The sequence below is a fragment of the Loxodonta africana genome, chromosome 1, assembly GCF_030014295.1.
Source record: "Loxodonta africana isolate mLoxAfr1 chromosome 1, mLoxAfr1.hap2, whole genome shotgun sequence".
Lineage (NCBI taxonomy): Eukaryota > Metazoa > Chordata > Mammalia > Proboscidea > Elephantidae > Loxodonta > Loxodonta africana.
Genome location: NC_087342.1, coordinates 94,847,760 through 94,875,342, shown reverse-complemented (window position 1 = coordinate 94,875,342; position 27,583 = coordinate 94,847,760). Strand labels below are relative to the sequence as shown.

General features: G+C 49.5%; 1 protein-coding gene across 3 annotated transcripts in view; it reads right to left on the bottom strand.

The window, feature by feature from the left end:
- Positions 1-27,583, bottom strand: part of ITPR3 (inositol 1,4,5-trisphosphate receptor type 3) — an 84,219-nt gene that overhangs the window by 35,685 nt on the left and 20,951 nt on the right. For all 3 annotated transcript variants that reach the window (XR_010321927.1, XM_064284688.1, XM_064284694.1), the window contains exons 3-14: positions 8,712-8,833; positions 7,983-8,069; positions 7,151-7,309; positions 6,858-6,956; positions 6,458-6,541; positions 3,954-4,100; positions 3,617-3,712; positions 2,970-3,020; positions 2,634-2,776; positions 1,381-1,480; positions 1,144-1,304; positions 369-510 (exon numbers count right to left, since the gene is read on the bottom strand). Coding sequence is in view for 2 of the 3 variants with exons in the window: in XM_064284688.1 (XP_064140758.1) it covers positions 369-510; positions 1,144-1,304; positions 1,381-1,480; positions 2,634-2,776; positions 2,970-3,020; positions 3,617-3,712; positions 3,954-4,100; positions 6,458-6,541; positions 6,858-6,956; positions 7,151-7,309; positions 7,983-8,069; positions 8,712-8,833 (1,391 nt within the window). In the remaining variant the exon portion in view is untranslated. The remainder of the gene's footprint in view (positions 1-368; positions 511-1,143; positions 1,305-1,380; positions 1,481-2,633; positions 2,777-2,969; positions 3,021-3,616; positions 3,713-3,953; positions 4,101-6,457; positions 6,542-6,857; positions 6,957-7,150; positions 7,310-7,982; positions 8,070-8,711; positions 8,834-27,583) is intronic.

Genomic DNA, 27,583 nt, shown 5'->3' with positions numbered 1-27,583 from the left:
AAGCAGACTGCCACATCTTTCTCCCTCTGAGTGGCTGGTGGGTTCGAACTGCCGACCTTTCGGTTAACAGACGAGCACTTAAACCCCCGTATACCAGGGAACCTTTTGTGAGGAGTAAATGAGTCCATACAGGTAAGGCACTTAGGGCAGTGCCTGGCACGTGGTAAGGGCTCGATAAATACTAATTTTTAATAAAGAGGGTGATGAGACAACCACAGAGAGACTGCAGCTCAGCTGGAGACAGGAAAAGGCAAATTCAGATCTTAAAAAAGCACCTTGTTCCTCGGCCACCCAGCCCCTTGCCCAGATCCTGCCACTGCAGGTCCCCGCCCTCTCCATGCCCCATGCACGCATGTGGACACGGGCACCTGTTTGAGGATGTTCTGTTCCCTCATCAGCTTCTGCCGTTCCCGGTTGGGCTTGGTGACCATGATGTCCAGGACATTCTGCCCATTGTTGGGGACATCACTGACAAAGAACACCAGGTCCTCCAGCAGCTGGATGACAAACCTGGGCAAGGAGACACCAAGGATAATGAGTCCAGGAACCCTCCCCAGGACCCACTGAGCACATGCCCCCGGGGGGCAACCAGCCCTTCCCAAAACACAGCTTTCAGTAAGTTACTCACTGGCCCTGTTGCCCCAAGCACAAAGTCATTAGGCTTCAACTGCCCAGCTTTACTCTGGCCTCCTCTCAAAACACACCCCACGTCCCACCCACCCTGGATTCCAAAATGCCCTCACGACAAAGGATCTCAGAATAATCTGGAAAGGAGCAACACAGTACAAGGCAGGATACTTGGTGTGAGGGGGGTCTGCATTCCATCCTGCCTCTGCCACTTACTAGCTGTGCAACTCTGGGCAAGTCTCTTAACCTCTCTGAGGCTCTGTCCCATCATCAGTGAAACAAGGGTAATGATGGATCCCTCACAGGGTTACTTCTGGGAACAGGGAAGCAGGTACCAGCTTTAGGGGCCCACAGTCAGCCAGCATCAGCCAGCGCCCCATAGAGACCAGCCCCCACCTCAACCTAGCCCAGCCCAGCCTCCCCCACCTTCTGTTTTGTGACCCCTTCATTCATGAACTGCAGACCCAGGAGGGTAAGGCCACTCAGACAAGCTCGAGACCCTGCCCCGCAACCCACCTGCGGTCGTTCTGGCTGATGAAGCCCTCATTGAGTTTCTCCACCGCACTGGCCAGCATGGAGCTGGCATCGTTGGCAAAGTCCAGGTCGCGGATCTCGGACACAGGCACTGACACGATGGCAAAGGCCTCCTTGTCCTCCTTGGTGGGGCAGGTGCCCAGCTGCAGGGACAGGGGTCAGCAGGGCAGCCAGGACAGGCTCGGCCCGCCCCACCCACGCCCTGCCCAGCAGCCGCACCATGAGCCTGATGGGCCGTTCCTCCTCGATGTCGATGGGCACATTTGTGCTCTGGATCCACGTGTTGGTGCAGAGGTGCCGCAGACGGACGTACGAGTTCCTGCAGGCAGAGCGGAGGGCAGGGGCTCGGGAGTGCACCCCCCAGCTTCACGCCTTCCACCTCACCTGAGGCCCTCACTGGCCGTGGGGAGCCAGAAGCCAGAGAGAGCCACCAAAACAAACATAACACCCAGGCCCTGTTCTAACCACTGTACTTACACAGGCCCACATGCCTAGCTACACCTCCAACCCTCGAAATGCTCCAAAACCCAAAGCCCATTTGTAAACTTGGGACCAAAATTCATTTGGACAAATGAGGCTCTTTTTAGACTCTTCTTCCCTTTTAGCGTCAAGATGCGTACATTGCAAAACAGAAAGAGCCCCATCTTTGATGGTGAAATATACAGCGTGCATTCCCTTTCTGCAGTGAAAAACAATCTGAACTCCCAAACGGACCTGGCCCCAAGAGTTTCAGGTAAGGGACTGTGGCCTGTATTGACTCAATTAATTCTCTCAACAGCCCTGTTGATGGGTCCCATAAAACCCACGGCCGTTAAGTCAATTCCGACTCATAGCGACCCTATAGGACAGAGTAGAACTGCCCCGTAGAGTTTCCAAGGAGCACCTGGTGGATTCGAACTGCTGACCTTTTTGTTAGCAGCTGTAGCTCTTAACCACTACACTACCAGGGTTTCCTGTTGATGGATAGACTTGATAATTCCACTTTGTGATGAGGAAGCAGAGGCAGAGTGATCGAGCAATCTGCCTGAGTTCGTTCACACAGGTAGTAAATGCTAAGGCCTAGATTCACCCCCAGGAAGTTTGTAGATGACGGATTCTAGAATCTCAGGGTTGGCTGGCAGGGACCCTAAAGGTCAGGGAGGTCAATCAATGGATCCTGCTGCTGCTGTACTCTGTCATGCAGCTGTGCCTGAACACCCAGACCAAGTAGGATCAATGACCCTTAAGAGAAGGCATTTGATAAAGCAGCAAGCCCAAGGCCCAGCCATGTGCAGAGCCCACTGCCGGGGACACAAGATGTGCTCAGAGATAGCCAGCTGCCCTTAGGTTGCAGAGCTGGACCCCCAAGGAGCTAGACATGCAAGGACCCCAAGGCCAAAGGATCTCAGGAAGACAGAGGAGTGGGGGATGTGGGACAGGATGGTCCAGCCTGGGCATGCTGGTGAGCTCCCAGTCACATGGTGCATACCCACCGGGGCACAAATGAGTCAGTTTTCTGCAAAGTGGTGGGGTCCAGCTCAAAGAGAGAGGCAATGTCGTTTCCATGGGGCACAGCCACCAGGCGGTACTTGATCTTCTCCCCAGCGTTCCTGCGACCTGCACGGCCCTGGGCACCCTGAGGTGAGGACCTCAACTCAGCCAGAAGCACCCCTCCCCTAGACCCTCCACAACCACCTGGGATCCCACCTGAGGAGCATTCTCCTTCCAGCCCACCTCCCAGGTTTCATGGTCCCCCTGCCCCTGCCCACCCCTGCGGCAGGCTCATGGTCACTCGTGCCCTGGCCCTGGGCTCTTGCTTTGGTCCTCACCGTTCCTGCTGCCTTGGGATCCGAGGCATCGCCCTTGTAGCTGGGGTTCTCCTGGATATGACACGATGGGGAGGAGCTGCTGGACACAAGCTACACCCACATGACCCCATCCCAAAACAAAGCCCGCATAGCCCTGGGCCAGGACAGATAGTCCCCATTCTCCCTCAAAGCCCATGTCACTCCTGGGGGAGCTCCCAGGCCTTTCCCTTCATAACCAGTCTCTGTAGGCCCACAAACGAACATATACCCCAACACACACATATACACACCAACACACACAGAAGTGCCCCCAGTACACACAAGCCTGTGCACATATAGACAGACATGAACGTACAATGTAAGTTCCACAAGGGCTGGGAATTTTGTTCACTGCTGTATCCCAGCACCTAGAATAGTACCTGGCACATAATAGGTGCTCAGTAATATTTATTAGGCTTATTTACAGTCATGCATTATTTAATAACATCTGCTAAATAAATGCATGAGGGCAAATAAACAAGGGTCTGTGTGTAGCACATGGGCCTGTGTGTGCAGATACATGCACACCTATGTGTACAGCCAGGCCCTGGGCACACTGGTACGGGGCATGCCCACCTGTGCACACACACAGCCTGTGCTCCCAGAATCCCCATTGCCTCCCTGCTCACCTCAGCAGCCAGGTAGTTGCCTGTGGCCAGGTGCTTGAAGCGGTACAGGCCATTCCAGTGGCCAGCTCCTCCACGGCAGGGGTCATGGTGGACCACCTGGGGGGAGTGGTCAGAGGTGAGGCAGGAAGGAGAGGCTGGCCCGGCAAGGGGAGCTCAAGCCCCTGGAGATCTAGGGGTAGGTGGGGACCTGGACCATCCCTGGCCCCTTGGTCCACAGAGGCTCAGAGGAGAGATGGGGGTAGACCTCCACCGTCCAGGGTGTGAGGAAGAGTCCGAGTGTGGATAGGGTCCGAGGCTGGAGAGAAGGCCAAAGGTTGGGTAAGGGCTGGGCGCTGACCTCCACCTCCCAGAGGGCGTTGGAGCTGGTGGCCGAGGTGGCGGACTGGCGAAGCGTGGTGCGCAGAAACACCTGCAGCTTGCCCCTGTACTCGTCACATGTCAGGAACTTCTCCTGCTCTGCGTGGAACAGCCGCACCACATCTCCCTGCAGGCAGAGGGGTGTGGGCATGCGGCCAACATGGCCCCTCAGGCTCAAGGATCCTCGCAGAGGCCACCCCCACCTGACTTAGATGCAGGCCACTGCCAGCAAGCAGAGGGTGAGAATGGAGCTGGGCCCCCCCAGAGGGCAGCCAGAGCAGAGGCCAGCACCTCAGCTGGGCGCTGTGCCCAGTCCCCAAATCCCAAACCTCCAGATAGTTTGGGCAGGACTCTTGCCCAGAGCCCTCCCTAAGTTCCCATGTTCATACCCGCCTTCAATCTCCTCCCCTATTTGCCCTCTGGAAGCCCTGCCTGACCTTTAAAAGCCGATTCAAGTCACCCTCGCCACAAAGGAAGACGGGATCTCCCACTCCTTGGGTCTCCCAGGCCCACGGCTGCCCTCCTCCTGGGGCCCTTTCTGCCTGAATATCAGTAGTCTGTGCATGTTCCTTTTGCTTCCCTGCTGGACTGGGGCAGCTGGAGGGTGGGGGCCATGGCCGGTTCGTCTTCACGGCTCCAGATAGAGACCAAGTTTGGATCGTGGCTCTGCACTTAGGAGCCGTGTAACTCTTGCAAGTCTCTTAACATCTCTAAGCCTCAGTACTTCTATAATATGGGAATACTATGACCTACCTTGCAAAAAATGTGAGGACTGTGATAATATGTATAAAAAAAAGTAATATTGCGCACTTAACCACGGGCTCGCCACGGTGCAGAGCACTTTACATGAATTTTCCTCACACTAGCCCTCCGGAATTTACATCATTATTCCCATTTAAGGGGGGAAAAGCTCAGCACAGAGAAGGTAAGTGCCTGGCCCAGGGTCACGTAACTAGTGGCAGAGGAAGATGCTAATCTTTCCACCATGCTTCCTCCCACAGCGAGCCTGTACCCAGCCAGGTCGCAATACAGGGCTGCCGCAGCCATTCTTACTGCCAACAGCATTACCTGTCTTCCCCAACAACTGAACACAGTGTTGGACATAGAGTAAGTAATCTGTGGAATGGATGCATGAGTGAGTGAATAAAGGAAAGGGAGGGAGGGAAGGATGGAAGGATGGAAGGCAGTCGGGAAGGAAGGCAGGAAGGCAAGAAGATACACAGTTTGGGTCAGTTACTACGGCAGAGCCTAGTGACTTACATGCCCAGGTAGTGTGGGGTGAGAGCAAGAAAGCCATGGGCCCTGTACACGAAAATCCTGCTCCTGAATTGTGTGGAATCTAACTGCAGAGTCGTGACAGATTCACCAGAAACCACTCTAGACAGTACCATGGGATTTGGCCCAAGTGATGTTGCATTTTCTAAGTGCCGCCCAGATTCAGGGCAGGAATGTGCAATCAGGGAAGGTTTCTGGGAGGAGGTGGCCTGTGGGCTGAGCCTTGACTGATGTGGGGACTATGCACAGGCTTAAACGGAGGGAGGGAGGCAGGGAGAAGGCATTTGGGCAGAGCATGGGAGGACAGGAAACAGCCTGGGAGATTGGGGTGGGGGCGGGGGGGACAAGGAGGGCAAAGGGAGTTGTGTCTGGGCAGGTGATGGGGGGCAGGAAAGTCTGGCAGCAGCCTGGCTGGGGCAGGAGGGCTGAGGGAGCCACTGCAGGCTTCTGAGAAGGGGAGGGTGCAGTGAACATGGGCGCCTCCTCAGGGCTGCTCTTGGCATGTGGCCTGTCCCTCTAACAGGTGTCACAGACAGGTGTACCTGCCTGTGCCCCTAGCTGATGAGCCCCACCCTCCCTGCCATCCCCCGGATCTGCCCTCCCACCTGCCCCTCCACAAAACCACCCACACTGCACCCCAACAGGCGGGTTTCATCCTCTGCAGCCCCACTCAGGAAACCTCTAAATGTTCCTCTCTGCCCCCAAGTCTGGTTTTCAGGGTTTCTCAGATGGTCTCTCCAGTGCCCCCACAGCCCTCTGCCCTCTGATCTGGTCCCCCACCCAAGTCCTTCTGGTGGTCTTTCCCAGCCCACCCTGCTCCCCACAGGCTCATCCCTTCCCCTTCTCCCCAGTACTCATGCTAGCATGTCTGGAACCCTGGGCAGATGGGACAGCCTCAAAGAGGGCACAAGGCAAAGATCTACGGAGCAGGAGTGGGGGAAAGGACCCCAGCCCATCGACACCCCCTTAACGAGAGAGAAAACTGAGGTCAGCCAGATCTGGGAGAGAGTGGAGAGGGTTATGAGGCCAGGGACAAGAGAAGGGGCCCTGCAGGGGGTGAGGCGGGATGAAGATATGCAGAGCCAGGGGTGGGGGTAGGGTATGGCTGGGAGGGCTAGACAGGGACCAGAGCTGAGAAGAGAGAGAGAGGGATTTGTGGGGGAGGGGCTGGGCAGCCAGCAGGTGGTAGGGGGTGCTCTCAGTCCTTACCCCTTTCAACACCTCCTCCAGGTGGTCCCGGAACTGCATGAACAGGTTGATCTTCCAGCTGGTGTTGCAGTTTACAGAGTTGACCTAGGGGAGGTGGAGAGACCCATAAGACAAGGCCAACCCCAGGCATTGGGAGGTGAGCAGTGCTGACGGCCCAGCTGTGGGTTGGAGAAGGAACCAGCCCAGGCCCCATGCTCCCAGCCCAGCTCCACCTCAGGGCTGCCAGCCTAAGGGCTGGAGAACGGGGAACAAACATTGGGGGGACAGGTCAGGGAGCAATGAGGTCCATCTCATCCACTGGGGCCAGATGGGGTTGAGGGCAGACAGCCTGGTGGGGTAGGGAGGGGCGTCTATGCCCTCAGGTGTGTGGACCTCCCTCCCCTGAAGGGCGTCCACTCACCTCCTTGCAGCCAGCATTGTCACTGAGCTCGTAATTGCTGGCGTGCAGAGGCTGCCCGGCGTTGACAGGGTTCAGGATCACCTTGTCCCCCACGACCACCTATGGGAGACAGGTGGCGCATGGTCTCTCACCATGCGCCACCTTCCCATTGCCTGACCTCCACGCCTCTCTCTGGGCCTCGGTCTGCCCCCTAAAAAATGGGCATGACCTCATCCTGTCCCCACACGGAAGAAGCCCCCTCTGGAAGTTATTGCCCCTTCCATTCCAGGCCCCTCCCCCGACCCTGCCCTCACATTGTCCCCATTGCTCCGCAGCTTCCAGAAGGGCTGGATGAAGAGCCAGGAGCCCTCGTTGCCCGTGGCGTCCAGCGTCACCCGCATGGCATTCTTCTCCAGCAGGGCCGGCAGCCGCTTGTTCACAGTCAGGTACTTGTTGCTCTTCATGTGCAGGAGCTGGGGATCAGGTGGGACGAGCTGAGGGCCAGGGCCCCCGGAGGCCAGCCCATGAGGGAAGGACACTAGGGGACACCCCACTGGGCCCTGGGTCACAGCCTTGACACACCTCGTGTCAGACCCACAGCCACAGACTAAGACCCACACAGCCACACATATAATCACACACCAATGTGACTGCCCAGCTGGCCCCCAGATGACCACTAAAGAGAAGGTAGCACTGTTCGAAGTACATCGCATGTTTTAGCTCATGTAACCTCACAACAACCCCAAGAGGGAAGTACTGTTATTGGCCTGATTTTACAGATGGGGAAACAGAGGCACCGGAAAGTTAAGTAACTTGCCCAAGGCCACATAATTAAGGAGGAGCAGAGTCGAGATCTGAACCCAGATGGCGTGGCTCCTGAATATGTGCTCATGACCACCGTGCAAAACACACACCCAAGGACACAGCTATGCAGGCCACACACAGCCAGGGACACAGAGTCAGATACACAGTCACAAAGGCTGTGCAGGAGCCCCCCATTTGGACGAACACACACACACACACACACACACACACACACACACACACCGTATGTCTGCTGGCTCCCTTGCCCTCATCCACCTCCAGCCCAGGGCCCCTGGGCAGGGAGAGGGGAGGAGAGAGGAGAGATACGGCATGCTGTCTCACCTGGATCACACTGCCGTACTTCACGACATCCCCATGCACCTTCTTGTTCTCCGTGTCGTTCTGCTTCTGCTCCATCTGGGCTGCATGCTGTGCAGACACACGCAAGGGTGAGGGGCAGGCTCAGGAGCCGGCAGGGAGACATCCCCACCATGCACACACACATGCCAAACTCCAGAACACCTTGAAGCCCCACCCCAGCCCCCGGCACTGTACCCAGAGTGGCCCTCGGAGACCATCTAGCCCACTCTCTCTAGCTATTGACAAGAAACAGTCCCTGCGTGGCACAAACGGTTAAGCAGTAGGTTACTAGCTGAAACGCTAGTGGTTGGAACCCACCCAGAGGCCCCTTGGAAGACAGGCCTGGCAATCTGCTTCTGAAAGGCCACAGCCTTGAAAACTGAGGCCCAGAGCAGGGAGGGGCCAGCCAGGAAGCCAAATCCCTCTCCCAAGCCCCATGCCATCCCCCTGGAAGGGGCATGCCAGCAGGACCTTAAGCCCCCTTACACCTCCTAATACCCTAGCACACAACCTAAAGCTGTGCTTCACTACCCCCATCTCACCAGACTCCTGATGCCCCAAAACAGGACCCCTGCCCCCGCCCAGCCCTGGCAGGGATGTGCTTCGTGCCGTTTCCTGGCTCCCTGCTGGCTCTGACGAGCAGTGGCCCTGTGTGTGCCCCCAGGTCCCCCATTCGTACAGACAAGTGCACACCTGCACACATGCACACACCTGCAACTTCTGCAGCAGCACCACGTCAGCAATCTTCTCCTTGTCCTGCTTGGTCTGCTTGGCCTTCCAGTACTGCTTCTGGGCTGAGTAGCGGTTCATGGGGCACACCTTGAAGAGGCAGTCTGCAGGTAGGGAGGGCCGAGGGACAGAGAATAGGTCATCCCAAGCTCAGGGCCCTCCGTGGAAAAATCCCGCCTGCAGCTCTGCCCCCAAATCCCAGCCCTCGATGGATTCCACCTCTGCTCCCCAATCGCTCCTCACCCCTCTGCACTACTACAGGGTGGAGAGGAAGTGGTGTGAGAAACGCATTGAATGTGGAGCAGCCTGGGTGACGCTGAGTAAAATGGGAAGTCCCAGAGCAGGTTGAAGAACACTGGATCTCAGCTGGGAGGTGGACATGTGTCCCTCCCTTCCCCGCAGGGGGTTTATCACAGGCTGTTGAGACCCCTCAGAGTCCCTAGGTGGTGCAAACAGTTAATGCGCTCAGCTGCGAATCCAAAGGTTGGTGGTTCAAATCCACCAGAGGTACCTCAGAAGAAAGGCCCGGTGATCTACTTCTGAAAAATCAGCCACTGAAAACCCTAGTGAGCACAGTTCTACTCTGACACACAGGGGGTCACCATGAGTCAGGAACGACCCAGCGGCAACTGGTAGTTGTCACCCCACTCCTACGCCCTGTCTGTGCCCAGCTACTGTGGGCATTGGCTACTGACAGCTCACACCTGCATCCCTCTTTGGACCACTGCCTTCACCAGTGGAAGCCATCTTCCCCAGAGATGCCTGGGAAGTTACGCACCCCCTCTCAAGAGGGCAGCCCAGATCCAATGACTAATGCAGGCATATCACAGCTCAGCCTCTGGAGGGAACCATCTGTGGTGCGATTCACACTCCAGAGCTCCCTGTGGGATCAGGCAAAGGCTTATCTTCACTTGAAACCACATCCTCACTTGGTTTTTTCTCCTCCTTCCATGGTTTCTGCACTCTCTTCCCCTGGGACCCCTCCTCAATAATTCACTCCCATAAGAATCCCCCACTTAGGCTCTGCTTCTAGAGAACTCAACCTCAGACAGAGCATATCAAAATTCAAGGGAGTAGAAACGTGTCCACTATTACAATTTCATGCCAAAAAGCAGATAAAACACCTACCATTTTCATAATCCCAAATTCCAGAAAGGGTGTCAGATTTTTCTACATATCAAAAGGAGGCAGGTATTGGAAAATCCTATTACAAAGTGTGATGGAAGGGGATCAAGGATTCTGGGTCACGGTGAAATGCTGGAATGGGCGACTGCAGCTGTGTTGTGAGGTAATGAGTTCCCTGTCACAGGAGGGAGTCACACCCTAGGCAAGGAGTTGGACTCAGTGGTCTCTGAGATCCCTCTTCCGTTGCCGTTCTGTGATTCCATGATTGCACTGTGCTCTAGTACCATGCTGCACAGGAGAAAGACAGTCATGCTGGGAGGTCTGGGGGTGGGGTGGGCAACTGGGGGAGAATATCACGTAGACAGGGAGCCCCTTCCTTCATGGCCTTCATCTACCCTCTAGAAGGAAGACTGTGCCTCCCACCCCCTATCCCTGTCAAAGCTGGTCACCAAGCCCCTGGCAACTAAAAGCAAAACTGAATTTTCCATCTAGCCCAAGGGTAGGCAGAGGCCTCTTGGTGCCAACGGGAAGAGAAACAGGTGAGTCAAACACCAGGGAAGACAGAACTTCCTTGAATAAGAGACAGGGGAAAAGTGGCAATTGCAAAAGCAGATGGGACGGGTGGGTATCATGTGAGTGGGCAACACACTTTTGCAGCTGGAGAGAGTATGCGTTTGCAGGGTTCTGCCCAGCTCTCTAGATGCAGCTGATGCGTCACCACCTCCAGGAAGTCCTCCTGCTTCTTCAGTCTGGGTCAGCGTTTCCAGGGCTCTCCTGCACCGATCACCACATTTATCTCATGCCTTTTTTTTGTTTTGTTTTGTTTTGTTTGAGTTCAGAGGTTCCCAACAGGAGTGGAAGGGGGGAAGTGGAGTCACACCAGGGGGTACTTTGGAAAGGGGGTTCTTTAATTGTCCCAGTGATTGAGATCACAGCTGGCATTTAGAATTGTCCAACATCCTGCTAACCACAAAGGTCCTGTCACACACACTGGCAGGTGGAAAACCTGCTGGCAAAGCTCTGGGCCCAGAGTTTCACACATAAACACAAAGTATTTTTTAACCGGTTTTAGTAAACATTGGCTTTTCCAGGAATGCAACTCCAATATAAACTGAGAGAACACCAAAAGAAAGACAAACAACCCAATCAAAAAATGGGCAAAGAACTTGAATAGACATTTCTCCAAAGAACATACACAAATGTCAATAAGCACATGAAAAGATGCTCGATGTTATTAATTATTACGGAAATGCAAATCAAAACCACAATGAGAGAACACTTCACTCCCACTCAAAAAAATCCAACCTAACCCACTGCAGTTCCAACTCACAGTGACCTTATAGGACAGAGCTGAAGTGCCCCATAGGGTTTCCAAGGCTGTAATCTTTACAGAAGGGGCCCTGATGGTACAGTGATCTAAAGCAATCGGTTGTTAACCAAAAGGTTGGCAGGTTGAACCCACCAGCTACTCGGAAGAAAGATGTGGCGGTCTGCTTCCGTAAAGATATATAGCCTTGCAAGCCCTACGGGGCAGTTCTTCTGCGTTCTACAGGGTCTCTATGAGTCGGATTGACTTCGCAGCCGTGGGTTTGGGTTTAATCTTTACAGAAACAGATTGCTACATCTTTCTCCTTCGGAGCAGCTGGTGGATTCAAACCACCAACCTCTTGGTTAGCAGCCAAGAGCTTAACCACTATGCCATCAGGTTTTCTAGGATGGCTATTATCAGAAAAACAGAAAATAACAAGTGTTGGTGAGGAGGTGGAGAAATTAGAACCCTCATGCCTTACTGGTGGGAATGTAAAATGGTGCAGCCACTGTGGAAAAGTCTGGTGATTCCTAAAAAGTTCAACACTGAACTGCCATATGGCCCAAGCCATTACACTCCTAGGTATATACCCAAGAGACCTGGAGACAGGGACTCAAACCCAATACAGGTACACCAATGTTTACTGCTACATTATTCATAATAGCCAAAAGGTGGAAACAACCCAAGTGTCCCTCAACAGACGAATGAATAAACAAAACCTGGCATATACATACAATGGAGTATTATTCAGTCATAAAGAAAATGAAGTCCTGAAACATGCTACAACACAGATGAACCCGGAAAACATCAAGCTGAGTGAAATAAGTCAGACACAAAAGGGCAACTATCGTACGATCCCATTTATGAGGGGTCTAGAATAGGCAAATGCATAGACACCAAATCTCATTTGTGAATGCCAGGAGTATGTGGGAGGGGGCGTGGGGAGGTAGTGCTTAAGGGATACTGAGTTTTTGTTTAGGGCGATGAAAAAATGTGGCAACAGCGGCTGACGGTAGCACAACACGGTATACATAATTAACGTCACTGAATTGTACATATAATAATGGTTGAAATGGTAAATGTTTTGTGATATATATTTCACCACAATAAAATTAGAAAACAGAAAAACTAAAAGAAGACTATCCTTTGTTTTGTTCAAACTTGACCAAAAGTTTTTCGCCAGAAAATACGTTACTCGCAGCCACTCATGGCTGCAGCCGCACTTAGGGCCGTCATATTCACCACGACTCTGCCATAACAGAGGCAGGCATCTGCCTGCTTCCTGGGGTCTTCTGGTTCTGCCCAACATATACTTCTAAAATAGATGTTGCTTTATTATATATTTTGTTTCTCCTTTTGTAGCATAGGCTCCAGGTTCACTCAGACTGAGCCCTGGATCTTCCCATTTCATATTAGAGAAATACGTATGTGGGAAGGCTTATTATTTATGAACTTCTTTTCATAATATTAAGGGGCTCTGGGTCTGATAGGCTGACCCATTTGGTTTTGGCCTCCCTCGCCAGACTCTGAGAAGCAGGCAACAAGGTCATGTTGGACTAATCACTGTGTCCCCAGTAAATGCCTGCTGGGTGAATACATGAATCTAGAAATGACTCCCTCTTCTAAAACCAGGTGAGGCTTGGATTTAGCTTTGAAGGAAGAGGGATGAGGCACTGCAAGTGGAGGGAACAGCAAGAAGTGGAAAAGGACATGAGGGGTCTGGGAACTGGATGGAGACCCTCCTGACAGGCAGCAAGCGTGGGGGCCGGGGAGATGGTGTCAGGCAGGAGAGGTGGGGAGCTGGCCAGTCACCCGTCAGGCCTGGCGAGCTGAGACCAGGGGTGGGAGAGGTCTAGGGTCTGAGTCTGAGTGGGCCGGGAGTCAGGGGAGGGAAGCGAGGCCAGGAGCCTGAAGGCCTTGGAGATAGTCAGCTAGTGGATCTACGCACAGCCCATGATCCCCACTCCACTCCTAACCCAGAGAGGGGAAAAGAGAGAAAGAGACAGGGACTGCCCCAGGTCACCCTCGAACAAGGGTTCTCAAGCTTTTCTGACGTTGACCCACCTAACAAAAAACCAAACCAAACCCAGTGCCCGTGGAGTCAATTCAAATTCATAGCGGTCCTACAGGACAGAGTAGAACTGCCCCATAGAGTTTCCAAGGAGTGCCTGGAGGATTCGAACTGCCGACCCTTTGGTTAGCAGCCGTAGCACTTAATCACTACGCCAGCAGGGTTTCCTAGAACCACCTAAGACAAACATTTTAGGTCACCACTGCTTCCTGTACCTGGTAATGGTGGCCAGGCCCTGGGTAGGCCAGGGCTGAGAACCACGGTTGTAATCTGCTCAGACCAACCACCTGCACAAAACAACTAAAACAGCCAGATGTAAAAAAAAAAAAATGACATTATTTTAAAACTTCTTAAAGAATTGGCAAAACAATGAGGAACTATCCAGCCAAAACATAAATCAAACAGGAAACAAAGGAGATAAAACACACCCAAACTACTTTTGCCCTGAAGGCATTTGTTGATTCCAGAAACCTGAACTTTTATTTTAACAGCTTCACCAGGAGATAGGGGCAGGAATCTCAGCCCAGGTCCACAGAAGGTGGAGAGTCTAATCCATTCAATAAGCTGAGTCCCCAAAAGTGCTACACTGTCATGGGAACACTGAATCCAGGGTAGAACAGCCCCTACAGGGAACTAGAACACTGTAGGAATTGTCCCAGGTGGTTCAGGAAACCTCAAAGCTGAGTGTGGTTTTAAGTGGTCTCTTACTGGTAATACCCCAGGAGTCTGTATTAGGATACGCAGATCCTCTCTGGAGGAAGGTACCGTCACCCTAGTACACAATTACATGTATAAAAATTTTCAAGTGCAATAACCAGTATACAATCAGTGATAACCAGGAACACTTGGGAACTAGACAGCATGAGGGAGAACAGCTCCCATAACAAACACTAGAAACAGACTTGCAGAGACTTCAGATATGGACATCAATTGTAACAGATACACACACTAAGGCAAGATGTTAATAACGGGAGACTGTGTGAAGGTACAAATTTTCTGTAAATCTAAAACTTCTCTAAAAAATAAAGTATAATAGAAAAGTTAAACCTGTGCACCAACATTCACTGCAGCACTTTTCACAATACGCAAAATGTAGAAACAACCAAAACGTCCATCAACAGGTGAATGGATAAACAAAATGTGGTATATACATAGAATGGAATACTATTCAGCCATAAAGACAAATTAAGTACTGATGCATGCCGTAACGTGAATCTTAAACACATCGTGCTGAGAGAAATAAGCCAGTCATGAAAGGTCAAATATTGTATGATCCCACTTATATGAAATAAGCAAACATCGAAATCAAAGATTATCAGTAGTTTCCAAGGAGGGAGGGAGAATTTTTGCTTAGGGGGCTTATGTTAATGTGATGAAATGATTTGGAAAAGGATAGAGTGAATGGTTTGCACAACTGGAAGAATATAATCAATGTTACTGAATTGGACATGTAGAAATTAAATTGTTGAGACAGCATATGTTTTCTTAGGTATATTTTCACCACAATAAAAAAAAATTTTTTTTCATTGACGTGTTGTCAGGTGCTGTCGAGTTGGTTCTGACTCATGGAGACCCTATGTACAATAGAACGAAACACTGCAAGGTGCTGCACCCTCCTCACAATCGCTGCTGTTTGTGCCCATTGTTGCAGCCACTATGTCAATTCATCTTTTTGAGGGTCTTCCTCTTTTTCACTGACCCTCTACTAAGCATGATGTCCTTTTCCAGGGACCGCTCCCTCCTGATAAGAAGTCCATCATCTTCCTTTCTAAGGAGCATTCTGGCTGTACTTCTTCCAAGACATATTTTGTTCATTCTCCTGAAGTCCATGGTAAATTCAATATTCTTTGCCAATACCATAAATCAAAGGCATCAATTCTTTAGTCTTCCTTATTCATTGTCCAGCTTTTGCATGCTATAATGTGACTGAAAATATCATAGCTTAGGGCAGGCCCACCTTAGTTCTTAAGGTGATATCTTTGCTTTTTAACACTTTAAAGAGGTCTTTTGCAACAGATTTGCCCAACTCAATAATTTTGTGACTACTGCTTCCACGGGAGTTGATTGTGGATCCAAGTAAAACAAAAGTCTTGACAACTTAAGTCTTTTCTCCATTTACCATGATGTTGCTAATTGGTCTAGTTGTGAGGATTTTTGTTTTCTTCATGTTGAGGTGTAATCCATACCGAAGGTTGTACTCTTTGATCTTAATCAGTAAGTGCTTCAAGTTCTCATCACTTTCAGCAAGCAAGGTTGTGTCATCTGCATATCGCAGGTTGTTAATGAGTTTTCCTCCGATCCCGATGCCACGTTCTTCTTCATATAGGCTTATCAGATTTGAATAAGTCTGGTGAAAGGATGCAACCCTGACACCTACCTTACCTGTTCTGTTTGAACAACTGCCTCTTGGTCTACGGACAGGTTCTGCATGAGCACAAGTGTTCTGGAATTCCCATTCTTTGTAACATTATCCATAATTTGTTATGATACACACAGCTGAATGCCTTTGCATAGTCAATAAAACACAGGTAACATCTTTCTGGTGTTCTGTGCTTTCAGCAATGACATCCCTCATTCCACATCCTCTTCTAAATCCAGCTTGAATTTCTGGCAGTTCTCTGTTGATGTACTGCTGCAGCCATTTTTGAATTATTTTCAGTATAATTTTACTTGCATTCGATATTGTTTGATGATTTCCACATTCTGTTGGATCACTTCTATTTGAAATGGGCACAAATATGGATCTCTTTCAATTTGTTAGCCAACTAGCAGTCTTCCAAATTTCTTAGTATAGACAAATGAACGCTTCCAGTGTTACATCCATTTGTTGAAATGTCTCAATTGGTATTCCATCAATTCTTGGAGCCTTATTTTTTGCCAATGCCTTCAGTGCAGCTTGGACTTATTCCTTCAGTACCATCAGTTCTTGATCATATGCTACCTCCGGAAATGGTTGAACATCGACCAATTCTTTTTGGACAGTGACTCTGTGTATCGCTTCCATCTTCTTTTTTTTTTTAATTTTTATTGTGCTTTAAGTTTACAAATCAAGTCAGTCTCTCACTTCCATCTTCTTTTGATGCTTTCTACATCGTTCAATTTTTTGCCCAAAGAATCCTTCAAGATTTCAACTCCAGGCTTGAATTTTTTCTTCATATCTTTCAGCTTGACAGATGCCCAAGAGTGTTCTTCCCTTTTGGTTTTCTAAGTCCAGGTCTTTGCACATGTCATTATAATACTTTGCCTTCCCGATCCACGCTTTGAAATCTTCTATTCAGCTCTTTTACTTCATCATTTCTTCCTTTCACTTTAGCTACTCTACATTCACGAGGAAGTTTCAGAGTCTCTTCTGACATCCGCGTTGGTCTTTTTTTTTTTTTAATGACCTGTTGCTTTCTCCATGTATGATGCCCTTGATGTCATCCCACAACTCACCTGGTCTTCTGTCATTAGTGTTCAGTGTGTCAAATCTATTCTTGAGATGGTCTCTAAATTCAGGTAGGATATACTCAAGATCATATTTTGGCTCTCATGGACTTGTTTTAATTTTCTTCAGCTTCAACTTGAACTTGCATATGAGCAATTGATGATCTGTTCCACAGTCAGCCCCTGGCCTTGTTCTGACTGATGATATTGAGGTTCTCCATCGACTTTTTCCACAGATGTAGTGGGTTTGATTCCTGTGTATTTCCTCTGGCAAGGTCCGCGTGTATAGTCGTCGTTTATGTTGTTGAAAAACGATATTTCCAATGAAGAAGTCATTGGTTTTGCAAAATTCTATCAAGCAATCTCCTGAGTCGTTTCTGTCACTAAGGCCATATTTTCCAGCTACTAATCCTTCTCCTTTGTTTCCAACGTTCACATTCCAATCACCAGTAACTATCTATGCCTCTTGATTGCATGTTTGATCTATTTCAGGCTTCAGAAGTTGGTAAAAATCTTCTATTTCTTCATCTTTAGCATTAGTGGTTGGTGCATAAATTTGAATAACAGTCGTATTAACTCGTCTTCCTTGAAGGCGTATGGATATTATCCTATTACTGACATAAAAAAAAAAAAACCCGCTGCCATCGAGTCAATTCCGACTCACAGAGACTCTATAGGACAGAGTAGAACTGCCCCATAGAGTTTCCGAGGAGCGCCTGGTGGATTTGAACTGCTGACTTTCGGTTAGCAGCCACAGCACCTAACCACTATACCACCAGGGTTTCCTATCGCTGATGTAGTAGACTGAAAAAGAAAAAAATAGAATTTCTAGAAATAAAAAAACTTTAATAACCAAAATGTAAAACTCATTGGACATATTTAACAGGAGAAAAGATACGGATAAAGAATCAAACAATAACAACCCTTACTACATTTGATGCATTCTAATTATTTCCTATCTATGGTGTAATGAATTACCTAATATGCATACAATGGAATACTACGCATCAATAAAGAACAGTGACGAATCTGTGAAACATTTCATAACATGGAGGAACCTGGAAGGCATTATGCTGAGCGAAATTAGTCAGAGGCAAAAGGACAAATATTGTATAAGACCACTATTACAAGATCTTGAGAAATAGTATAAACTGAGAAGAACACATACTTTTGTGGTTACGAGGGGGGGAGAGAGGGAGGGTGGGAGAGGGTTTTTTACTGATTAATTAGCAGATAAGAACTGCTTTAGGTGAAGAGAAGGACAACACTCAAATACATGGAAGGTCAGCTCAATTGGACTGGACCAAAAGCAAAGAAGTCTCTGGGATAAAATGAATGCTTCAAAGGTCAGCAGAGCAAGGGTGGGGGTTTGGGGACCATGGTTTAAAGGGACTTCTAAGTCAATTGGCAAAATAATTCTATTATGAAAACACTCTGCATCCCACTTTGAAATGTGGCGTCTGGGGTCTTAAATGCTAACAAGCGGCCATCTAAGATGCATCAATTGGTCTCAACCCACCTGGAGCAAAGGAAAATGAAGAACACCAAGGTCACACGACAACTAAGAGCCCAAGAGACAGAAAGGGCCACATGAACCAGAGACCTACATCATCCTGAGACCAGAAGAACTAGTTGGTGCCCAGCCACAATCGATGACTGCCCTATCAGGGAGCACAATAGAGAACCCCTGAGGGAGCAGGAGATCAGTGGGATGCAGACCCCAAATTCTCAAAAAAAGACCATACTTAATGGTCTGACTGAGACTAGAGGAATCCCGGCAGTCATGGTCCCCAAACCTTCTGTTGGCACAGGACAGGAACCATCCCTGAAGACAACTCATCAGACATGAAAGGGACTGGACAGTGGGTGGGAGAGAGATACTGATGAAGAGTGAGCTAATTATATCAGGTGGACACTTGAGACTGTGTTGGCATCTCCTGTCTGGAGGGGGGATGGGAGGATAGAGAGAGTTGGAAGCTGGCAAAATTGTCACGAAAGGAGAGACTGGAAGGGCTTACTCATTAGAGGGAGAGCAAGTGGGAGTACGGAGTAAGATGTATATAAACTTATATGTGACAGTCTGACTTGATTTGTAAACGTTCACTTGAAGCTCAATAAAAGTTAATAAAAAAAAAAAATTACCTAATATGCCCCTTCTAGCCATGGTGATTCTGACTCACACACAATGATTGAGTGGGACTATGCAAATAAGCTATATGGAACCTGTGATGGTTGGAGTTATCTGTGAACTTGGCTAGTCCATGATTCACGGTATTGTATGGTTGTCCTCCATTTTATGTGCTCTAAATCCTAACCTCTACTTGTTAATGAAGCAGGATTGGTGCGGGATGTATCTTGAGTCACAGCCTTGCAGGAAGGTGTGGCTCAAGTCCCACTCTTACTCAAGTTATGCCCTTCCCTGGGGTGTGGCCTGCATCCAAGGTATATATGTGGGTGCCCTGGCAGGGCTGTCTCTCTGCATCTGGATCCTGCATCCAGTTTGTCACTGTATGACCTCCAGTTCCTAGGACTTGAGCCAGCGGCCTGCTGTCTGACCAGCCAATTCAGGGATCCTACAGCTTCCACAGCCCCATGGGCCAGTGGCCCATCATCTGACCTGATTCTCTAACTTCCGCAGCCTTGTTAGCCAGCATCCTGTGGTCTGATCTGCCAGCTTGGGTTTATCAGCCCCTGCAGCCACTTGACCTGACCCATGGATTTGGGACTTGCCAACCTTCAAAACGGGGTGAGCCATTTCCTTGATAAGGTTTGTGAGTTCTGTGAGACATTGGAGCAAATTATGGAAACCAAGGACAAGAGGGAGAGTACTGAGGAGAAGAGGAGTAGCTGATGTTAGAGAGGAGGGAGTGGTGCAGCAGTTTGGAAAAGCTGGACATTTGGGACATCTTTAACTTCTGCCTCACAGGAACCAGCTTTGTGCTGATCCTTATATGAGAAATTATTCATTTACTATCTAATTCTTTAAATGACGCTTGAGATCCATTAAAGTGATTTTACAACCCACTGATTTGTCAGAACCTGCACTTGAAAACCACTGCCCTGGAGCATCCCCAGTAGAAGGATGAAGTCAGAAGTGATTCCTCCCTGCTCCCATTCCTTCTGTGTCTTTCTTGGAAACTCACTACGTGGAACTTTCCAGATTCGTCTTTTTCTCTTACACGGGGCCTCCCTTACAGCCTTGCCCACATTACACATCAGAAAATGCTTATGGAACAAATGAATGAACAAATAATTCGGGCCCTTTAAATGTTTGTAGTTCCCCCCACCCCATTCACATCTCCATGTTTTTTCTGTGCTGTGCTCTTTGTCCAAAGGCAGCCCTGTCAGAACCCAAGACAGAGCCTAGCCCCCTCTTTCTCATCAAACCTTCCACGGGGCACAAGGACAGAGAGGAGGAGGGAGGAGCAAGGGCAGCCAGGAGACTGAGCTTCGAGAGACTGGAGCAGCAACATCAAAGGCCTAGAGAAAAGTCTGAGGGTCCAGGGCAGTTTCCTACAGGAAGGATTATGTGTGCTGGGGGCATGTCCCTATGGGTGAGGGGGCACAGGGCTTGTGAGACGGCAGACAAGAGGACATTCGCTTATTATATAACATCAGTCTACAGTCACCAGAAACTAAGGCATGCAAAACACTCCCCGCAAAAGCCCGCTGCCACTGCAGAGAATCCTCTGGGCGTGAGGGTGGGGAGCATTAAAAAACACAAACTCTCAGCTGCCCCATAAATCTTGCCAGATCTGGGGTGAGGCCTAAACCAAAACACCAAGCCTACTGCTGTCAAGTCAATTTCCACTCATGGCAACCCCTGTGTGTCAGAGTATAACTGCACTCCATGGGGGTTTCAATGGCTATAATCTTAGGGGAAGGTCCTGGGTGGTACAAATGGCTACAAACCCAACTACTAACCTAAAGGCTAGTGGTTTGAAACCACCCAGTGACTCAAGCAGACACATGAGACTATGTGGGCAGCTCCTGTCTGGAGGCGAGATGAGAAGGCAGAGGGGGACAGAAGCTGGTCGAATGGATACAAGGAATACAGGGTGGAAAGGAGGAGTGTGCTGTCTCATTAGGGGAAGCGCAGCTAGGAGTACATAGCAAGGTCTATATAAGTTTTTGTATGAGAGACTAACAGATTTATAAACTTTCACTTAAAGCACAGTAAAAAAAAAAAAAAAAAAACCCCAGCAGCTCCATGGAAGAAAGGCCTGACGATCTGCTTCCATAAAGATTACAGCCAAGAAAACCCTACGGAGCAGTTCTGCTCTGTAACCCACAGTGTGGCCACGAATCGGAACTGACTCGATGACAACGGGTCTGGATTTTGGTTTAATCTTACAAAAGCAGATCGCCCGGACTTTCTTCTGCAGTGCCACTGGGTGGATTCAAACTGCCAACTTCTTGGTTAATAGCCAAGAACAAACCATTCGTGCCACCCAGAAATATGTGTTTTTAAAACACCCACCCCCACCCCCAGATGGTTCTGCTGCACAACCAAGGTTGAAAAGCACTAGTGTAGAGGCCTCATGACAGGGCAGAGCACAGGTAATACAGTTATACAGTCACTATCATGTGTAAAATCATGTAAAAATCCCTTTTTAATTTTTTCAACATTAGACTCAACCTACAGAACAAAAAACAGAAGACTTCGCTATGGTTATGGCACAGAACATAAAGGTTATTTAGTCTTTATTTTATTGTGGTAAATATATATATAACAAAACATTTGCCATTTTAACCATTTGGTTATTCAGTTTGCTGATGTAAAAATAATGTACACACAGCAGTAGTTGGTAGGGAGACGTGGGGTGAGTGCTGGAGGAGGTGATGGGATAAGGAATCCAGGTGTAACTATGATACTTGGGTTTAAAGGTGAGAAAGGAGAATCTAAGACAGCAACAGGATGGCATTGGGGGCATGAGGGAATGGGCAAGTGAACTAAGTTCTCATCCGCTTTAGTGGGACATGAATGTTGCTGTTAATTGCTGTTGCGTCGGCTCCGTCTCATGGAGACTTCATGAATAACAGTGAAACGTTGCCCAGTCCTGCACTGTCTCCATCATCTGTGATATATTTAAGCCCATTGTTGAGGCTATTGTGTCAATCCATCCCATTGAGGGTTTTCCTCATGAATAGATACTATTTAAAATTGGTAAATCAAGAAATTGTGGATAAAATGGCAAATGTTTTGTTATGTATTTTTTTCTCACAATAAAATGGTTTTAAAACGGCAGAATAAGCATTAACATTTGGAGACGTGGGGGTGACTAGCAAAAGAAACAATAAAAAGTGAATGCTCCCTCTTGTGCATTGCCAGCACAAGCACACCGGGGAGCAGCTGGCGCGATGGGTGAGAACCACAGACGTCTCCGCCCTTTGACTCAGCAATCCCACTGCTGGGGATGCGCAGAGGGCGCGCCTGAGCTTGTGCGAGAGGATGATGGACAAAGGTCTTCGCTGTAGCCCTGTCAGGAATAACACAAGAATGGAAGCAACCGAAGTGTCCATCCAGAGGGGACTGGTTAAATAAGTTAGGATAAAGCCGCACAATGAAACACGGCGTAGCCATGAGAAAAAGAGAGCGAGCAAGAGCAGTGAGCTTTCTGCACGCTAATTCTAGAAAGATCTCCAGTAGGATCTGCCACTGTAAGGTTTACAAAGTAAAAAAGCAAAGAACAAAGTGTGTATAGAATGCTACCTCTGTGTAAGAAAAGGGGGGAAATCTGAATATATGTTCTCACACTTGCATAAAGAAACACTGGAGGATACATAAGAAATGAAAGAAAGTGGTGACCTGAAGGGACAGCAGAGAAGGAGGGAACTGGTTGGACAGGGACAGGGGTGGAAGCAAGACTCTCAGTGCATATTGTATATATGCCTTGACTTTTTCACCATATGAATAAATGACCTGGTCTGATTTTCTAAAGTGGTTGCCTCTGAAAAAGGAGACAAGATTGGTGAGGGTGGGGTGAGGGGATAGTTAGTTGCTTTCATCCTAATCCTAGAACATGTATTTGCATTACTGTTATAAAAAGGGGAAAAAAGGAATAAGAACAAAAAGTGGCCAATAAATATATGAAAAGACTCTCAACCTCCCTAGTACTCAGAGAGATGCAAATTTAAACCACAGTAAGATGCCATTTCACACCCAGCGGGTTGGAAGTGATTTAAGTGGGACAAAACCAAGTGTGACAAGAATGTGGGTGGAGCACGGGGATGTGTGGTGCAGTGAATTAATTAATATGGCCCCTCTAGTAACTCCACCAAATGATTCAGTGAGCTATGCAAATGAGGTGCTTGTGGCCCACTGAGGGGATTGGATAGATTGCTAATAATATAAATGAGGTGCATGGCATCCTTGTCAGGGTAGGACCATGCAAATAAGGCGCATGGAACACTAACAAGGGGATTAGTTGGTTTTGCCATCCCACTAGGCTTAAAAGAGCAGTCACTCCTAGAGCAGAGGGGGGCCTACTACCACCAATAAAGAAAAGCCAGGAGTGGAGCACATCCACTGGACCTGGGAGCCCTGGGCTGAGACCTCCCAGACCTAGAAGACAGAGAGAGAGAGCTATAACACCAAAGACAGTGAGAGATAGTGAGAAACAGCAGCAGAGAAATGGCTACAGCAGGGGCAGCTGAACCAGGAGACCAGCAGGAGACAGCACAGTGGGCTTCCTGGCCCACAGAGCAAGGCGGTTACAGTGGGCATACCAATCTATGGAGCGGGAGAGCTGAGCACCTTCGGGCCAAGGCTTACTGGCACAGTGGGGTGCCTCCCAAGCACTTAATCAGCAGAGCCAAAAGAGTTTTGTAACATTTGGGCAGAGTCTGAGCTGAGGGGCCAGAGAGAGGCCTGCCTGTGGGCATGGCTGACAGGAGACTGTCCTGATTGAAGAACTATATCCTGAGTCATATCTGATCCTGAACTGTAGCCTGTTACTTCCCTAAGAAGCCCCATAAGTGTGAGTATTGTCTGTGAGGTCTGTGTGGCCACTGTAATGAATTATGGAACCCAGCAGAGAAGTAGAGAGTGCCACGCGGGGGACGGCTTGGTGTCAGAATTGGTAAAAAGGTTGGAGGGTGGAGGCATGTCTGACCTCTGCCTCAGGAATCCATCTTGAGCTGTTGATCTTGATTATTTTTTCCCCTCATGAAGTTAGAGGAGGTCAGACACCGCCACCACACCATTTTTACAAGGTGTAAACAAGCACAATCCTATGGAAGGCAACAAGGTCATTTCTCATAAGATAGATGAGCATTCCTCCTCGCTAGCAATTCCCCTCCTCGGAAAAACCCCAGCAACCCTTGACCACAAGCCCAAGGAGATGGGTACAGGAATGCTCACTGCAGCATCTCCGGCAATCGCCAAAATCTGGAAATGAGCTAAGTGCCCATCGATAGAAGAACTGACTAACGGACTGAAGTGGATTCACCCAGTGGAATATTACACAGCAATTAAACTGATGAACTACAGCCACATGTATCAACATGGAGAAATCTCAAAATAGTGCAGAATTTAAATGTACAGAAAGATTTATAGGACTCGGTTTCGACTTGAGGGTAACAGGTTTTCTTTTTTTAATTCTTTTAATACATAGGGTTTAAAAATGGAAAACAATGCCTTATATCATTCATGGAAGCACCCCTATGCATTAATGGTAAAAGCACAAAAACAGGCCCCAGAATGACACACACCAATTTCTGAAAAGTGTTTTACCTCTGGAGAGGGAGAGGGGAGGAGGTCAGGGATCCGCAAGATACAGGGGACTTCAGCTACAGCTACAAGATTTCATTTCTTTAAAAACAAAAATACCTGAAATAAACATGGTGTGCTGGGTTGAATAGTGTCCCCTCAAAATTCGTGTCCGCCCAGAACCTCAGAATATGACCTTGTTAGGAAACAGTGTCTTTGCAGATGTAATTAGGTAAATTAAAACGAGGTCATACTGGATTAGGGTGGGCCCTAAATCCAATGACTAATGTGAAAAGATGGCCATGTGAAGATATATATATATGTATGTTTGTGGTGTGCCATCAAGTAAATTCCTACTTAAAAGACAGGGTAGAACTGCCCCATAGGGTTTCCTAAGCTGTAATCTTTATAAGAGCAGATCACCAGGTCTTTTTTCCCCGCGGAACTGCTGGTGGATTCAAACCGCTGACCTTTTGGTTAGCAGCTGAGCGCTTACTCATTGTGCCACCAGGTTTCCTTTTATACATATATATTCATGGAAGAAGGCCATGAGAAGATAGAGGCAGAGACTGGAATGACCATGAATGGCCAAGGATTGCCAGGAGCTGTCCGAAGCTAGGAAGAGGCAAGAAAGGACTCTTCCCTAGAACCTTAGGAAGGAGTATGGCCCTGACATCTTGATTTTAGACTTCTAGCCTCCAGAACTCTGAGAGATGAATTTCTGTTGTTTTAAATGATTCACTTTCTGGTAAATTTGTTTTGGCAGCTCTAGGAAGCTAGTACTCATGGCAAAAAGGATTTGACAGAGCTCAGTGGTGGATACATGGGTGTCTGTCATTTTTCTCTTTACTTCTGTGTACAGTTGAAATATGTCCTGGTAATGATAAAAATGACAATAAAGTGGGATCGGAGCATAGACAGGCGAAAGCGGAGGTGTAGAGTGGTGAGAGGAACATGGGCAAGTGGAATGAGGAAGCCATTGCATCACCCTCCTCCCTGACCCCTGCCCCAGCAGTCTGAGCAGATAAGTGACCCCCACACACTCCTCACCTCACCTGTGCCGTGGGGGTCTCTGCAGGAGGGGATATGAGCACTGAGCTTCCCCCAAATATGCCTGGAGGTGAGGGCCACCCAAGTACTGCTGCACTGGGTGTCCTCTTACCCCAACTTGGAGGAGGAAAAAGAGAATTAGCTTGTGGGAGGGACAGTATGCTCCCCTGGGCCTTCTCTGGGGAAGCCATCCTCTCACCTCAGGCCCAGCCAGCAGTGCAGGACTTGAAGCAACCATAACCCCCAAACCCCTACGGAAAAGCAGGGGTCAGGGAGGCTTGGGGAGGAGAGGCTGGGTTGGTGTGGGGTGCTCCATACATTCAGGCACCAGCAGCCTGGGCCTGAACATTTTGGAGCTTTGGGTAGCCTAGAAAGGTGGCTAGAGCTGAAGTCACAAACAAGGAGCCAAGCAGGGGCTTCACGGGACTTCAGTAGCCCAGCCCGGGGACCTGGGGGCATACAGGACCGACAGGTGAAGGTGGGAGGGCAGGGAGCTGGGCAGGAGGCAGTGGAGAGAGGGAAGGAGAGACTGTCATTCCCAGGAATCACAAGGCCTACCCCAGGGCTATGGAACAGCACTTCTGGGGACCTTGGGGCAAGGCCAAGACCTATAGCCAACTTCTAAAATGCCTGTCATGGCCCCATGCCCTTGCTGGGACCTCCCCGTCACGGCCAGGGTGTTTGTAGAAGAAACACCAAAGAGCCAGGACCCCCAGATTTGAGACCAAGCTCCACCTTTCCCCTCTCTTGGGCTTCAGCCTCAAAATTGCAGAGTTTGGAGTCCATGTTTCTCGTCCCAGGTGCTAATGCTCCAAAATGTACCCACCAGCAACAGGGCTACACAGAGACCTGGTCTATCCCAGAAGCCAGCCCCACCCCGCCTTCAGCCCTGGTCACAAGCAGAAGCTCAATCCTGGCCAGGACTGAGGAGGAGGAGGGTTAGGTAGCCCCCTGAAGATGTAGAGAGTGGCACCCAGGTTGGGTTTTCCACCATCCATGGCCTGCTGCAGAGGCCTGGGAACCTAGGCTTGGGACCTGGAGAGAAGGCCCCAAGCTGGAGCCAGATACCACAAAGGCTGGTAAGCACAAGGCAGCCCAGGTTCTCAGCCCCGTCCTGGGGTGAAATGACTCCTCTCAGGTTCGGATAGTGCCCTAGGGAGTCCAGAGAGGCCTCTGCCCACCTCAACAAGATACCACTGCCCCATGGCAGCAAAGACCCAGAGCAGAGGATGAAGTGGGGGCTGAAGTCTAATCTCCGCTCTCCCATCTCACAAAGCTGGCTGCACCCAGTGAGGCTACGGGGACCACTGAGCAGCCCAGGGATCCTGGGGCGGCCCTGTTCACAGGCTTTGGGAAAACAGAGAGGAAGAGAAAGAGGGGAGTAGGAAGGAGATGGGGGAGGAGAACAAGAAGTCAAAGGAGCATTTGTTCTGCTAAGTGGCTTTTTTGTTGTCAAAAATTGGCCCCAAACTCTGACCACTGGAACCCTGGGGCAAGTCTTCATCTGCCACACCCACCTCCCTGTCACACCACAAGGCTGACGACACACACCTGACACATGCCCACACGCCCCTTTCAGTCCTGGCTCCTTCCTCTGTCCTGGCAGAGCCCACCCTCTGGGCCCCCGCTACTTCCTCTCTCTCCAAGTTCTTCTCAAGAACATACCTCAACCCCTCAGCTAGAGGCCTCTATCCACAGCTTCAAAGGCCTCCTAATTCTGGTGCCAGGAGAGAGGCCTGGGCCTCCTGTCCACACATACCTTCAGGGACCCAGGAGCAGGTGAGGCCAGAACTGCACCCCCAAGCACTGGGGCCCACACGAGCACCATGAAACCTTCAAGACCTGGGCCCAGTGCCTTCGAGGCTAGGCTCAGCAGGGGAATTATGGATGGGTCACATCAGACCTGGAGCAGCCACGCCTCAAAGAGGGGTCAGGGGCAGGAGGAAGCTGAGGAGGGGCTCAATGGGTGCCTTTATCCCTCCTATGTGTACCAGGCGCACCCATGGTGGGCAGACACTGCAAGCACAGCAGTGAACACAGTCAGAAATTCCTGCCCTGGTGGGGCTGACCTGCTAGTGGGGGAGACAGATGAGAACACCTAAAACAAACTGATGGAGTATGTCTGGTGGTGATCCATGCTACGGAGAAAAATAAAGCAGGGG